At 45.5% G+C, this 17,053-nt stretch overlaps 1 protein-coding gene across 4 annotated transcripts in view; it reads right to left on the bottom strand.

Moving 5' to 3' along the window:
* Window positions 1–472: 472 nt before the first annotated feature.
* The window catches only part of LOC144727448 (homeobox protein Meis1-like), a 141,705-nt gene continuing 125,124 nt past the window's right edge, over window positions 473–17,053 (bottom strand). For 3 of the 4 annotated variants that reach the window (XM_078606284.1, XM_078606283.1, XM_078606282.1), the window contains exons 10-12: window positions 8,968–9,026; window positions 5,575–5,664; window positions 473–1,008 (exon numbers count right to left, since the gene is read on the bottom strand). In XM_078606284.1, coding sequence (XP_078462410.1) covers window positions 641–1,008; window positions 5,575–5,664; window positions 8,968–9,026 — 517 coding nt within the window. In that variant the 3' untranslated portion in view covers window positions 473–640. Of the gene's footprint in view, window positions 1,009–4,070; window positions 4,163–5,574; window positions 5,665–8,967; window positions 9,027–17,053 lie in introns of all 4 variants that reach the window. The other variant, XM_078606285.1, reaches the window with a different exon arrangement.

The following is a 17,053-nucleotide window of genomic DNA, read 5'->3' on the forward strand; positions in this document are numbered from 1 at the left end:
GTGATTTGACTGCGACGTCACAGCACAGCAAAAATAAAAAATGCAAGCAACATCAATTCGATGAGAAGAAAAATAAACAAAAAAGTAATAAGAAATAAATAAAGAAAAAAAAATTGCCATGACATCAGTGGGACTGCCGAGTGCCTCTCTCTCCGTTCTTTGTGCATCACGGATTGGTGGCGTTAAAGAGTTCGGATGGTAAAAAAATTCAACAGAAAGCCTCGGCACGGCACAGACTGTGCTGTGGAAATGACAGCGTCATTTCGATTCGACGACGGTTTGTCTTCCTGCTCCTCGTTCTTTCTCTTTCCCACCACCACCACCATCATCTCTCTCTCTCTCTCCCCCGCATTCTCTCTGAGGTCACGGCTACAATGATTCTGCGACGTAGTAAAAGGCGGGTCGGTTTGATGGCGGTGACTGTGATAACATGTAAAAGTTCGGTTTAGCTTCGTCTGCCATTCTGCGGAACTTTCATTTTTATCTTCCTGACATAGTTTTTGTTTGTTTTGCTTCTTAAGTTTGTTGTTGTTGTTGTTTGATTCTTTTTACATATATATTTTTTCTTTTTTATTAGCGTTACGGTTTTTCTTTTTCCTCTTTTCGTAGTTGTCGTGCTTGTAGTTGGAGTTTTCCCTTTTTACTGGGCGTGGATGTCCATAACCTGCCCAACCAAACCGGGATCGCCAGGAGCTCCCATCATGCCGGTGGGGCTGGCGGCTGCCGCCGCCGCTACCGCTGCCATGCTCATGCCGGACGCGTGGCCGCCCGGCATCATCATGGCGTGGTGCGGCGCGTGGTGCAGTTGCGATGCATGGTGCCCGGGGAGGTAGGAGTGCATGGGGGCCCCGTGCCCGTGGTGCAGCTGTGACTGGTGGTGGTGGTGGTGGTGATGGTGGTGGGCAGCAGCCGCCGCCGCCGCCATCTGTGGTGAGGTGTAACCGGCGGGCGACATGCCGAGCCCCAGGCCGCCTTGCGTGATGTATTCCCCCGGCATTCCGTGTAGGCCTGTGCGCGTACAAGCAAGGCACACCGGCGACAAAACACAATCAACAACATTGTCTCCACCTTGGCCCTTTATAAATATAGAGACACACACATATATATATACTTGCATATCATTTATTAATATATGGAGGATCTCTAGAGCTCCCTCTGGTGGAGGCTCTTTAGCCCGCAGTGGCATGAGCCAGCAATTGCAGATTTGCCCCTTTACCTTCATACGTGTTTTAAAATCTCAAGGTGCTGTCCTGCAATTGCTTGCTCAGGCCACAGCTGGCAGCTTTCTGGCCTTCACTCGACAGAGCTCAAGACAGCCACTCGAGAGGGTATAACATATACGGCAAATACTGTAATAGTTGGTGTATCCGGCTGGCGGACCAGTGGCGTGTGCAGAGATTGCTGCGTTGGGCAGCGCGATTCATATTCTCGCTGGGCAGTGGCGATCCTACACTGTGCAAAGCAGTGGTAGGGACTGTCTTTAAAATCTTCCGCAGTTGCACACTTTTATCAGGCGGCTGGTGGAGACCAGATGCCCTCATTCTGCGAATGCCACTGATAGGAGCCGTATGGGGGAAGTGACCTAGTCTTGCCCACTACTGTGTGGTAAGTGGTGGCCTGCGGTCCTGCATACTTCTGCTGAGCAGCATGCCAATTGTTAGTTTGGGATTTCATTTTTGTCTTTTTTTTGCCGACCAATTTATCCCAGTGAGGCTACCGGCGTTATGTCGTGATGCAAATAACGCATTGGGGACTATCGCAGAGAAGCGCATCCTCACATTGTGCATCAGAGAAAGGTCTGCAGAAGTAGATCTCACAGAGCCACTTCTGAGATCCATTCAAGTGACCTCTTGCCCACACGCTAGGGGGCAGCACTTTACGACCTGCCCACCATACAGAGAAATGTTCTTGGCATGACGGTCAAATAATTGCTTTTGCATTCTCAGAATTAGAATTTAGCCAAATGAAGTGTAGATATTTTTTTCAATATCTATATACATTGATTTAATTTTCATCTGTGGCTTCGACAAATCGTCGCAAGCCCACTCGGTACCCCGACCGGAACAAAGAGCCACCTCGCCCACACCTAACCAACGGCACAACCGCTGCACATGCCACCCCATGCCCTCGTGGCTCCGCCGCATCATCACGAACCGCTGAGCGTTAAGACGTCTTTTGCGAAAAGCCGATTGGTTAAACGCGCTCTCAGCGCTTGTTCCGTAATTTTACATCGAGTTTACACTCAAAAGCACGGCATTGTAGGAGCGTAATGCAAACCCATGGCGTGCAGTTTAGCTGTTAATGTATGTGTCCATTAGAGCGAGCGTCCACGACAATCGGTTACACGTGCACACTGAAGCATGCGTCACGAGACCTTGGAAACAGCAATGACAGATCAAAATACGACCATTACCGGACTGAATAAATAAACACACTTGTAAAGAGGTAGATACTCCCTTTCGTAAAATGTAACACTGACGCTTACATGATTGAACAAATAATAAGAATAAGAATGGGAGATTTTGTTTTCGTGCATTGCAATCACACGATAGGGAAGAAATAGCATCATTCGATTGACAAATTCTATGAACCCCAAGCTCCGTTGTAATGCTCTGAGCTGAAAATAATGAGCGTATTGTATATGTTAAGTGGATTGTATTCCATACATTGTTTATGGTTTGTATTTAGACTAATTAATTTAGTGACGTATTTAACTCCACCACAAAGGATCAGACGTACAGTCCCTCCCCGAGTGCACAATGGACGTACCCTGTAATTACACTCTGGACTCAAAGCATATTGCTACACTCTTAATTAAATAAAGTTATCGCATCGCTCTGTTAATTTAATTGATCACTGAGCGTGTAATATTCGGCCAATTTCAGAGCAGCACATTAAAAATCACCCGAGCTGAAAAGCAATCTCTTTATTTTACAATTTTTCCCCCCGCTCTCCTTCTTAATGGTTGTATGCGATTGTGTAAAATATTTTATGATAGGACAGCATTTTTTTTTCAGTTGCCGGTAGAATACCATGGCGATTTATTCTCCTATGCCAGGTAAAAAAAAAACATATTTAATATAACTAGATTTGGTAGAGTTCACACGAAGCAGCGGCTGCATTAAGTTTTCTTTTAATAACATCTTCCCAATTGTGGTTGCCAATTACCACTCTGTTATGACATTTAAATGACCCCACGTGGTACCAAGGTGTGATTGAAAAGAACGGCACACACTGCACATCTTTAAATGGTGACGGCCGGTGAATTTTGTAAAATAAAACAAACCAAGGACACTTTGTCAACTGTACTGATGCACAATTCAAGGGACACTGCACACTATGACGGTACGTTCATTGTACTTTTAACTTGGGAAATGTATTTTAAATGGTTCATTTTAATATATATGCATATTCAAATTACACGTATAAATGGTTGCATGCATTAAATGCTTGTAGAAACACAAAGTTTACATGCTCCGCTGTTTATTGGAGAGGACAAAACGTAATGGTTCCAAAACAAGCTGAGCGTTAGATCAATTATATTGAGATTGTTTGAACTTGAAAGGTAATTAAATTAGGAAACGGTAAACACTGGAGCCATTATGTTTACATATAATTACGCGCTCCTGTAATGGAAAATTGGCCTCCTGTTTTTCAAGCAGGTATAAAGTTTGATCGTAAAGCGCACTGCGTTCAGATTTCCCTTTTCGCTCAAAGCACCAAACATGAAAACCGTACCGAATCTTCGACTTCGAAGAACGCACAGCATGTCCCTTAAATTGCCAGTGTAATAATAGCAATAGTAAAATAAGTCACAAATCTAAAAAGCAAGTGTTTAGAAATGGGCATGACAGGGTGGTGAGGGGCAAGGGCATGCAAATGTGCAGGTAAACAGGAAGGGGAACAATGGAACGGGTATAGGACAACTCCAAAAAATGAAACTGGCTGCCAAACAACTGGCCTTGATTGGACTCTGTAAACCTTTTTTTTAGCTTTTTTTTTTGCAGTTGTGTTTATTTATTCAAATCCCAACCCTCAAATTAAAAAAAGCAACAATTGGTAGTACTTACTTCCCCCTCTCTGATTTGTTAACTAGGTGAGCGTTACATGTAGTGCCATTGCCCTTCCATTCCCATATTCATGCCCATTCCACCCATAGGTCCTAGAAGGAAGATACAAAAACAAAAGAAAAATGTATATATACCCAGGGAAAATGACAGAGCAATCAGAAAAAATAAGAATTTGAGAATTTAATGTTCAAGTGCGAAACCAAGCAACACCTCTCAATGCAAAGTCATTGAACAAAGTCATTGAACAATTCGAGAAACGTGTTTCATGCGTGTGTGTGTTTATTTTTCCCAAGACAGGAGAAAGAAACCGTAGCACTGAAGAATGATTAATTGTGCATGTTAGCGACGGTAGATACGCGACAACTGAAACAAGTTAATTTTCTGGGTTCTTTGATGTTGTTGTTAAATCTGTTTGGCGAGTATTCTGTGCAGTCAAAACGGATGTTCAAGTTATTGTTTACCATTATGCGTATTTTATCAAATGAAGCGCCAGTATTTACCGTCGCACAAACTTCAACTTGATAGCACAGACTCATTACGTTACCATAATCATATGCAAAGAGTGCGTATGAATATCACGTTATTATTTAAATGTACATCTAGAGGATTATCAAACGTCTTCGTTTAAAAACAAATAAATATTTTAATCTTGATTTGAAGCTTTCGTGACTGCAGGAATCCATACTCTTTGGTTCATTCGGTAAAGTTCTACCTACGTGACTTTACCGAAATAACCAAAGAGTTATTATATTAATGTTATACTTTGGCAAAATGGCTTTCATACCGTAGTCTATGAGAAGCTAAACAGATATATTATGGATGTAAAAAAATATATATTTTTAATACTATTTTTTTTTATGCTTTAACGTGTGTGCCTAAAAATATGCGGTCACAGTGATTTGTGTAAATGTGGTCGTGTTATCAACAAAACATATCAATGTATCAGTCTGCTCTTACAAACACACCCCTGTGAAATTGGAAACGATGAAGCTAATGTGAACGGTTCTAAAGCTAACAAGCAGTTTAGGGTTAAACAGATCAATCACTTGCTCAAGAATTAATCTATACAAAAGTTAACTCAATTGTACAAATACATTGCTCATCGCACAATTTCTCTGACTAAATGCACTCAAAGCAACCCACACTCACAGCGGCTTTTAGAAACAGTTGCAAAGCTAAAAGCTTGACAATTTTTGATATTCAATGCAATTAAAGAGCTTTTGTATATAAACTGCATAATTGACTTATTCTTATTAGCGTAAGTGTCTTTACATTAAGAAACGACATTCTCATGCTCAATTCTGTTTTTTTTAAATGGTGCCACCATTTTTTCTACTGAGCACTCACTGATATTCCCATAAAACATGGGAATTCCTTCACATCAAGAAGGGCAGTCATAAACCTGCCCAGCTCCTGGGCCATGATCCCTCTCTTCCCCTGCACCCTTCCCTCACCCCCCCCATAACCCCTCTCCCGCCTTCCCCTCCCCCTTCCCCAGACTCACCAGGTCCCCTTAGTCCCATGTGTTGCTGGCCGTCCATCATGAAGCCAGCCATGGGCTGCCCGTCCGGACTGTATCCGGCACCTTGACTCACTGGAGGGGAAATTTAGGAGTTCTGGCTTCCGTTAAAATATAGATAACTCCACAACAACAACAGGTACTCCCAAAATCAATTCCTTTCCACAGGTGCAAAATAAAACTGGAGCGCGCGCTCACACGTGGTGTACGTACACGCGTACCATCGCGCACGCACGCGCAAATATGCAAAGATCACCAATGTATAGTCCACACAGACTCGATGGGGAACGAGTTGTATTGGCGAGCACACATTAAGGTCGGCAGGGCACACGAGGTGGCTGGGGTGGCCGGTGTGATCGGCACCACGCCCGGCACAAACACACGCATTTTCACACCATCGGAAATATGGCACATGGATATTTTAACAAAAATACAAACAAATAAAACCGTTGCGTTATTTTACCGTGTGACCAAATACAATGGCACGTGTGATGCGTAAAAATAAAAAAAATCATTTGAAGCCCGTGAATGCAACACCTTCTAGAGCACGACCACCAAGGAGATGGAGTGATGAAATCGGCTCGATAATGACGACGATGAATCTCGCGATGCTATGTAATGTGGGGCGATCGAGTGAAAAGGTGCAGAAAGCGTCCTTTGTTGGAGTCATCACTTTGCTCTTGTGTCCTCCTGGCCGCTTCTATAACTGCCACCCCTCTTAGCTCCCTTTCAATCCATACAAACGCACAAAGAATGATCTTACGACTGACGTGCGCACCAACGTTATGGTTGGGCTCGTGTTTACCATTAAGTCAACCGGCTGGGCACCACTTGCCTGTATAAAGCACTCGCTTTCCGTCGTATTATTTTGTCACTGCCGATCCAGGTGGCAGAGAAATCGCATTAAAAACTAAAATATATATTTTTTAAACCTCAGCGAAATTAGAAAAAAAGCTAAAATAATCACGTCTTTTTTTATTAGATTTTTTTTTTCCGGGGGACCAGCGATTCGTGCTATCCTGGGTGTGTGACCCGAATCGGCCATTTTCCGCGACCTTACTGCCCATTAATCACACCTCGGCCTGCCGTCTGACATCGCCATGGCGACTGCGGTGCAGAATCATGGGAAAGGGGGGGAAAAAAATCCTTTTCGCCATCGCCCAGACAGAGCAGGCTGCCGTAAATTATGAGGCACAGCTCTGCCATTAAATTGCGCCTGTGTGGCAGTTTGAAAAACAGCGCCAGCGGTTTTTTTTACTAGGGCATTTACTTACTTTTAGAATATAGGCTTCTTTATCTTTACTGTATGTGTACGTGGTCATAGTCTCATGAGGCCCGGGTGGCCTCAGAGAGAGCGATGATGATGATGATGTGTGCGATAACGACAGACTAAACAGCTTTGTTTCAAGCAAGGCGGTGCACGCGATTGTATCTGTACGCACACACGACCGTACTGTATCCACACAGTCCTGTGCTGTGTTGGGGCCCAATTTTTTGACACGACGATATTTTTACATAGGGAATTTCCGTATAAACGGTACATAAAAAAATTACGTGTCCCGTGAAAGGATGGCCATATCCGTCTTAAGAATTGCCAGGGCCACTCTGGGAATAGCTACCATTAAATCAAGCCAAAGGAAAATAACCACTTTCAAAATATATAAAGTCACAAATAATAGCTAAACAGAGATTGAGGCCCACCGCTTTGCCGGCTTGCTATAATATAACGTTAACGTAATAATGGAAAGGTGCAATGGAGTTCTGGCGAGCTTTTTAAGTCGCCATTTTTGCCCAAACACAAATAATTTTGAACCCAAAGGGAGAACGGAGATGGTTGGTTTGATCCGTGGCATAGCGTGGTTGGCATGATCCCTGGTCCACGGAACACAATGGGCAACCCCCCCCCCCCACACCTGTCCCAGTTTCCCCATTTTTCGCAGCCAGGTGAGCTTGGCCCTCCTGGTCCACAGGCCACAGTGCAGTCACACTGCCTGCACACTCGATATCGATGTTGCTTATTGCGCAACGCTCAATAGACTTTGCCTCTCCTGCTCATTCAGACAATAATTAAAATAATTGCCACAATGTTCTGAATAGAAATTAACAAAAGAACTTACTAGTTGTCAAAGCTGATCTGTAACATTAATAATCAAATAGTTGTGATAACTTACGGGGGGCGGAACAGCGACGTAGTAGTTAGCGTACCGCATGGTAAACGCAGCCACCCGAGTTCAATTCCTTGCCACAGCTCACATCAATAGTGAGTGACATGTGATCCGGTCCTGGGCACTCCTTTCACAAACTTGCGCTGGCCAGCGTGGTGATACACGGCTAAAACCCCCCATGACCGACAAGGCATCACAGGGAGGAATCGATCCATCCATCCATAGGTAGACTGAGAATGGCCAACATGTTCAATTGATTTGAGCATTCATACGATTATTCACAAGCCAAGTCTTCATTGGCATAGTTTCAGTGGAGTGCGAGAGAGAGAGGGAACCTAAAGTATTTGCAAGTAGAGGGAACAAATCCGGCATAGTGTCCAATCTGTAGAACGGCACACGGTATTCAGGAAGGGATTCCGTTTCAAACACTAACGCCCATGACCCAGTGGCCGATGCCCTGCCATGTCACTTGGGTAGCACATCTATTTAAGAATCCTTTGATCTATGCGTATGTATATGTATGGTGGTTCAGAGAATATCACCCAAACCGCTCTGCCAATTTCAATACATGGGGAGTCCTAGGCTAGGCCTTCGACATGCAGATCCTGCCCGAATTGTTTAAATAATGAAAACAAATTACCACAGATTTTATAATTCGACCGATTCGGCGGCTTATTGGCCACGACGGAGGTTATCCGGCCCTACCATATGCATGAGCCCGGCCTGTTGGTGTAACCCCCTTTCTGAAATCAAACGTCCTCTACCCATTGCGCTGTCAGCCCCCGCACAACTTGTAAAACTTGTAAAACGATGGCACCACGACGCTGTGGCTGGCAAGCCTTGGCAAGGTGACGCACGCATACGCAACGTCCATCCGCGTGCTGTGTTCACGTGCTCTGTTCACGTGCTGCTTGTGCGCTGGATCTTTACAAAAATAGTTCTGGCCGCGCTGACCATTTCGGCAGACTCCTCGAGAACTTATGACTACTGCCAAGCGTGCGTAAAACTGTCAAAAAATAAATAAGTGGACTTTTATTTCCACCCCCCTATCCCCACCGTATTTTTTGAGAATCTAACTTAGAATTGGCACGAGTCGTAAGCTGTTGTTTTGGTGTCAAATTTCTCATGACAGCTGACACGGGAGCAACCAACACGGGGTGTTCGTGTGTCTGTGCCTCTGTGGCGATGGCTCAGTCAGCAAGTGGACACTTGCCTGCTCGGTTGGACTGGTCAATCATGGGCTGCACTATCCGACGGCGAGCGTTGATGAACCTGCACAGAAACACAAACGGCAACAGAAAAAAACAACAACAACAACGGCGACGACATGAGTTGAGACAGAGGAAGATAAACGAGGAAAATATTCGTTACGCAAAGCGTTGAGACTGGATTAGTGTTTTAATGGTTCATCACGGAGCTGAGCATCGGTGTCAGTTTATTACGTTTTGATCCAGCTGGCTAGGATTGGGCAAAACTTAGCCCACTATTCACGCAATCAACTGAAGGGCACAGACCAAGTGTTTCTAACCTAACGTTGTGTGCTGTGGGCTACGTCGAGCCTGTTAGATGCAGTATCGTACGTTGTTGTGCTGTACTCCTATGTTCCCTGCACGGATTAGCGTGGTCAAATGACCTCCACAACCCGCACGGCAAGGGGGAAGTCCTCATCCAGGAGTGGACTGTGCCAAGGGCTGTTCACATTGTACGAAGAATGTTATAAAAATAAAACACGTTACGTTCAGAGATAACAGAATAACGTTTTTGGGAATGGAATGTTAAATTAATACATAATCCAACAGTTTTCATGCCATTCCTCTACAGCATAACTGCGTACATCAATGCCTTCACCCTACACGTTGCAACAGCATGAGTGCATAAACAGTGGGCCTTAAACATCATCACGATCCATCATCATTTGTACGGCCCTGCTAACCACATTCTCTGCGTTACATTTGATCTTGGCATACCATATCAAAACAGCCATTCTGATGCCTAACATGATGCTTGTTATTGTGTTTATTTTATAGATTTGGCGGGCGGGGGGGTGGGATGAAAATTCTCTTAAATAAAATTTTCACCACCCCCCACCCTCCACAAAATTAGCTCAATTGCCTCTTCTTCTCAGTCTCCTTTCATTTTCGAACCGCTTCAAACACCGACTGTGCCGTGCTCACTTCACGTTCACGCGCGCGACGCAGCCAGTATTCGCCCGCACTTATCTCCGTGTCACGCGCAGATTACCACGTAGGCCTACGATGCCACACCAGCGGGGCGTTGTTCTCAAGCCTTTTGCCATAATAGAGAAGGACGCTACGGGTCTGAAATAGGTAGGGCGTGAAAGAAAAACAGGGAAATAACGTTGGTTGTATGTCCACCTATTCCCCTTTGTGTCCATCCATTCCTGGTTGTGTTTCTATCCATTTCCAGTTGTGTGTCTATCCATTCCCGTTTCTCGACCAACTTCACCTCCAAACAACACAACGCGGCAACTGAACGCCCCTCCACACCGCACCCTCTTTCTCTCTCTCTCCCCACCACCACCACCACGAGCCTTATCCCCCCACCCCCACCTCCCCATCACTACATCCCCCCCCAGCACCCCCCAACTCCCCCCCACCAACAATACCGCAGCCGATTTCTTCCATACAGCCAGCTCTGCTGAAATGGGAGCTTGTGGGGTTACCGCGAGGTCAGGCTGGGTGGCAGAGTAACCTTTCTAAATCCAGAAACGTTTCACTACAAGCTCTATCGGAGGCTTGGAGAATTTGCGATATTTCAGGTGGGCTTCGTGCCGCAATATTTACTGCAAAGACGTCTCGAGGAATCACCTCTTGAATGGTTGTACGCCCCAACCAGATTTATATTATTCCAATTTATATCACCTCTGGCACACGGAATAGTGTGAAATGATTAAACTGCATTTTGTGTATAAATGGTTTTCAGAATAAAGTGTCTAATTCCAGAGATTTGACAGGGAGAACGACGGCGCGTTTGTTCTCATATTTGATCCATTTTTAAAGCACAATATTACATTCTTTGGACAAGCAGTTCCACCGTATAGACCTGGGATAAAGTCAGAGATGAATAATATCCTCTATCCCACCCCATCATTGTGGACTCTTCCAAGCTGCAAGCAGTGCATCCGTCTTAATCGCGATGCAGGGGCTTCGGTACACTGTTTATATTGAGGAAAATCAAAAGTACGGGGAGTTCTGCATCTCTGGCAATTGCATTTTCTAACAGTTTAACCCCTGTGTAGAATAACACAGGCAATTTATTATGTTGGTTTATTTATTAATTTATTATTTTTGCCACACCGTTAAGACAACACACGCGAGCAGGATTGGAGTGCTTTTGGAAAACTGACTTTAACAACGAAAAGCATTTGTAATCAATGCGTGTCCCGAAGAAGAAACCATTCAATCGGTGCACGTTACCCACTACAATGAAGGGATCCGAGACCTGCCTCACGTGCAGGAGTGAGACTAGGTGCGGCATCGTCGCAAGGCCGACGGCATGGGCAAGAGACCTTCAATCCAGCGGTGGATACACGGCGACGCGTAAACCGCGGCATCGATGGAGCAGTTGTACGGTCACAGGTTACTCATCTGCGGCTGGCATTCAAGTGCTGCTGTCACGCGGCTTTGTTCAACAATGGCGCGCAAACTACCGCGTGGCAGACACTTGCATTGTAACAATGGCAGCACCCTTTGCAAACAAAAGGGCATTTTGCTACTCTTTGCATGGCAACAAGTTTGGACACATCTGGCGGAGTGGGTTAAGTGGATTTTTTTGAAAACTGCGCCGCCGCCGCCGCCGCCGCGCGTGCGCGGGTGTGCACGAGTGCACGTTGCGGGGTAAAGTCCCGACCTCTGAACTTCTGAGTCGAAAAGCAGGCCTTTCATAAAATATTGCCGTCGCGGACCTTTCTCAGTTGTAGTTGTTGTGTGAAGATCACCGAATCTGTTCAAGAGGCTTCTGACTCATCCTGCCGCACATCTAAGCCACCTACGGATGCCGACACTTCCCCACAATCCTCTGGTCTTTCCCCACGGCGTCGGCCACAGAGAAAAACGAGGATTTGCTCCTGCAATTAAAAAAGGCACGCTCCAAAGTGCTACCCTCCCCCCTCCCCTCCCCCTTTGATATTAACTCGTGATGTGCAAGTATGGAGCAATGGTTAGTTGGCACACTGTGTTATAAACCTGGCGATCCGAGTTCGATTCATAGCTATGTCTGACATCAGCGGTCGTCGTGTGATATATACAACCAGTCGTGGGCCTGGCCCCCACTTCTGTTGCCAACCCGCACTGCCCAGCGTGGTGAAGTATGTTCTTGAACAACCCCTCTCATGACCGACACAGTCGTGGGCTGACAAAAGTAAACGTGAACTCGGATTAAGGCTCCACTATTTGATGTGTCCACTAACGAGACAGACATGATGAGCATTTGGTAATATTCCTTAGTTGGAGGGTGACCAGCAGCGGCCGATTGCCACTGTGATTGACAAAGAATGCAGTACATTTATTTTAGAGACCTTTCTCAATCCGCTGCTGGACCGAGACCTTCCCACTCCCGTGTTCCCTGCTACACTTATGAACGTGCCTCATCAGCGTTGTACCACATAAATGCCAAGAAGCGTAGACATCTCAAGGACACATGCATCCAATCCATCCACCTTCTTTAACCATTTTCACCACTCAAGCACTCGTTTGCACAAGACGCAAGCACCACTGAACTGTACACTCTAACCTCCCCGTAATTTTCAGCTCCCTTCAAAGTTTCCTTCACCAGAACCATAATCACACAACACTGCTGTTCCAAGGATGCAAGACACTGCTATTGCGGCCATATTGCAATTACCCAGACTGCTTTGCGGGGCTGTGATGCCACTCCACCAAGAATTTGCCAAATTTTGGCCACTGCCACTTATACACAAATTTGAAACAGTGATCTATCGACCGTTATTTTAAGACTCTCTCTACGGGTTAACCTTGAAATAACATTGTAGGTTATGTTACCATTAAAGTTCCCACATTTCCAATTAAGTAATAAGAAGCATGAAAAGCACAACAAAATATAACAATTGAGCATCTAAGAGTCTGTACGTGAACTATCAGCAATGCGGAGCATTAATGGGCCCACGGAAGTCTTTGATGGAGTGTAAAGGTGTTAACCTTTTGCTGAGAAATCTTTTTCGGGTCAACCTTGGCCAACAATCCCTACAAATGCTGTTGCAAACATTAATTATCCTGGTAATTGGCACACGCACGTAATCCGCAACATAAAGGTGTCCTTATTTTAAACACGTGCAATATTACTCCCCGAAAAAAAATTAGAGAGGAATTTTTTTAAGTTGGTTTGGGTTAATCAGTCTTAACTCCTGCTTTGCGCACTGACCCGGCACGCAAAGTGCTCGCTGCATGACCTCCATTTACGCTTTGTAATGAGCGTAAGTACGTGGCTGGAGCGAGTAAAACATATATAATAATTACAACAGAGGAACAAAAAATGTAATTGAAAAAAATTCCAGGATTTGAAATTTAAACTTTTTCTGACCTTTTAAATATTTGGCTCGAGCTAATTTGTACTGCCACGAAAACCAAGATGACCGAGTGGTGGGATTATAAGCTGTGTTGTAATAAGAGCGAACTTTTTCTTTACCCCCCCCCTCCTCTTCTTCCACTCCACCCTTTTCAAACGAATTCAATGTAACTGCAGAAGCACTCGAGCCGGTCTGCAAACAGTAATGGTACCGGGTTACTTTTGTACACAATGTTGCCGCTGTCACCTGCAGCGCAAACACACCTAATGCACACAAAGGTAGGGTTCAACGGAGAATAATAATAAAAAAAAATTGAAAAAAAAAATCCGTCTCACACTCGTTTCGTTTACTCTGAGCAACGCAAAGTCGCGCACGCCTCTAATCCGGCGACTTCGGAGGCGGGGTTAGCGGAGCGCGCACGGATGGGACCACCGTGTGCGAGACGCCCGCCTGCAAGGGCCAGTAAGGTGCCTGTGGGAGGCAGTGGAGCAAGTAGGACTATTACCCACCAATCTGCCTACGACTCAACGATCCTGCCTGCCACCAATTCGCCCAGCTGTACGGCCCAATGTCGTCAGATGTCAGAAGCTAAGCAGGTTTGAGTCTGCGTTGTCATTGGATGGGTGAGAAAATAGGACTTGCCCGATGTTGCGAGCAAAAATACTCGAAGAATAACGGGACAACCAGAATAATAAAATCTGCCTCCAAATCAGTCGTAACACTTACGTAATGCTTCCCAGATTAAATAAATAAAAACATATTTAAATTATAATGTTTTGACCACGGGGACAATGTTAGTAGCACAACTCCTAACATGCCACTCAAGAGATCAAGTTTGTGTAATTATTTTCTAAAACTGTGTCAAGGCACAGTATGAGAGGAGAGCGGGGACGAGCAGTATCCTCTCAAAGGGGCTCTCTAGGGCTTCCTAGAGTGGAGGCCCTTCCAAGTAATTGCAGGGCTCCACCTTTATCTATTTTTAGACCGCCACTGCAAGAACTTTGTGAATATGACTTGTGCAACAAAAACAACAACAACAACAAAAACCCCACTTGTTCACGTGAGATTTTGCTCTGGCATTTGCAGACGCTGAATGAATGTCAGGTGACAAAGATATTTACGTAGCAAAGAAACACGTGCAAAAGAAGGTGACGTGGGTCAAGTGGAAATTGCATCTAGATACGGTTATGTGGAACATAAACAACACATGTTGTTGTTCTTGCACATCCAGCGGCTTTCTGATAACATGGATGCGCGCGCGTCCAAGTCAGCAACTTAGCAGATGCAATGCATAAACAATCGTACAATTACATCATTTGTAATGCTCGCATCTGACAACAAGGCACCTGTTCCCATTCAATCAGATCCCAATCGCTCCCGTGAACAATTCTTCTGTCGTGCGCCGTTTGGCGAGCCAAATGACGGGTCTATAGCGGCAAACTTGCCGTGAGCGCTGATCGGCATAACGCGGCAACTTCAGGCTCGCAACTGACTAATGGAACATTGCATTGAAGAGATAAAGCAGATAGGCGGGTCGGTCTTTTATGTTTAACGTCAAGGCTACGGGACTGCAAAGGGGCACATTGCACTTGATTTTGGACTCCGTGTGGCTCACCCACCACGTAGCACCTTGGGCGGTGCAGATGCTGTTTCGAATTGGCACGTTTTGATGATGTGACAAACCTTACTAAAAGGCTGTATCGGGTGGTTTCGGGTTTAACGACACATTTATATTAACGCGATTTAACCCAGAAACCTCTATGATGGAGATGCTGTTTCACAGCCGTGTGTGGATTTATGGTAAATACGGCCATCACAGAGTTGCGTTCTTCGCTCACGAAATTGATCATCTGTTAAAATGTGATTTCTTGAACCTGCTAAAGTGGGCAAAACGATGAGAAAATATCCTTGGTTGTTCTACTGAGACATTATTATACATACAAAATAGATACTTATTTCTAATGCTCTAAAAAAAACGAATATTTTCGCGCATCCTTACAATATTTACTTGTTAATTATGTCACGTGGGCCATACAGCGGTGGATTTACCGTGGCTTATGTCAACGATTACGTGCGAGTGTGTATTTTTGACAACACCGCACATTTGGAAACAAAACAATCTCAGCGTGCCACCCTGGTAGATTCACATCCCAGCCCAGGCCCTCTCCCCCTACCCCCACCCCCGTATATACCAACGCAGGGAGCTTGTGATCGCCTCTGGCTGCCACCTGGAAGGCATGCCTGCGAATCTGCGGGTAAATCACAGCGCTGGCAACGGACAGGTTTGAGCATCTCCGTCACCTGAGGCTGGCCGGGCTGCCTTCGCTCCGACCGCTGAGCGATCAAACAACGGGCGGCGTTTACCTTCAATAGGGGGCACACTATGCCCCCCCCCCTTCCCCTTCAGCGGGCAATTGACCCGAATGCAATGAAAAAAAAACTGTTAGCCAGGGGGGCCTATTTGATTTCGGGGGAACCAGTTAATCCCATCCTTGGCCCGCGAGAATCAATTGTTAAAATCAATCTGCCGAATGGATTCGCCGCGAGATCGGAATCAGCCCGACGCCATATTGGGAATCGATCAAACGCGCGTCGGTGACAAACAGCTCCCGGTTTGCGCGGGCGGATGGCGGACAGTGAGACGGTGTCACTGGACAAACACCTGCGCACCCTCCGCTGTGTGGGCACCGCAGCAGCAGCAGCAACATCGCAGCACTCCAAGAACTTGCCCACTGGCAGGCAGCTGCCTCCGTATCTCTCTTTTTATCTAGCAACACCACCAGCAGCAGCAGCATCCGGCAAATGCTTTCTATGATCGAGGAGATACTAAGTTGCTCAATGGGGTTCCTGAAGAAGCTCCCGACATGTTGAGAGATACGTTGAGTGGCATAATGCCGGACGTCACGCGGTACAACCCGATGACGCATCGGAGAACCATGGTCATTCTTTCCATAAACTTCACTCGATGATGCCGCCGCCACCCTATGCTGAGGACGTGGGCTGCCAGACTGACTAATTCTAGATTTGAAGCTTTCGTGACTGCAAGGATTCATATTCTTAGGTTTTTTTCGGTGAATAAAAGTTAAATAAAATAAAAATCACGACGTTTCGGGAACGTCGTGATTTTTATTTTATTTTACTTTTATTCATTTTAATGTTTTACCTACGTGACTTTACCGGAAAAAACCTAAGAATACCAGACTGACTGTTTTGCCTCATCCACACACCACCCTGCCGCAGGTGAAAACCCCTTCCCCCCCCTTCCCTCTCTCAGCTTCTTCGCTCGCGCCTACCTTCAATAGTGCTGTTTGTTCCTGGCCGCTTAGAATTTTGAACCTTTAGGGACTGGGCTCCGCAAGCGTGATTAAAGATCAGAATCATGCGATCTCATCATCAAATAATGAGTGGATCGGTAGTGCGGTGGTTGGTGCACTGTGCTATGAATACGGTTATCGGAGTTAAATTTCCAGTCAGTAGTGAGTTATATCTGAACTTTTCCTGGGTCCACACTTTTCAACAACTTGCACTCACCAGCGTGGTGAGGCATGATCAAAAACCTCCTCGACCGACGCGGCATGGGGAGGCCTTCATCCAGCAGTGGATTAACACAAGGGTCATACAAATAAAAAAAAATGTATAAAGCTGAATGTCAGGAAAACTAAATTTATGTTAAACAAGTTCGCTAAACAACTGAAGATTATTTATCCAGGTAATCCTATCTCTAGTTGAAACACTCTTTTTTTCAGGATGGTCC

The sequence above is a fragment of the Lampetra planeri genome, chromosome 25 (genome assembly GCF_965212315.1).
Source record: "Lampetra planeri chromosome 25, kcLamPlan1.2.h2, whole genome shotgun sequence".
Lineage (NCBI taxonomy): Eukaryota > Metazoa > Chordata > Hyperoartia > Petromyzontiformes > Petromyzontidae > Lampetra > Lampetra planeri.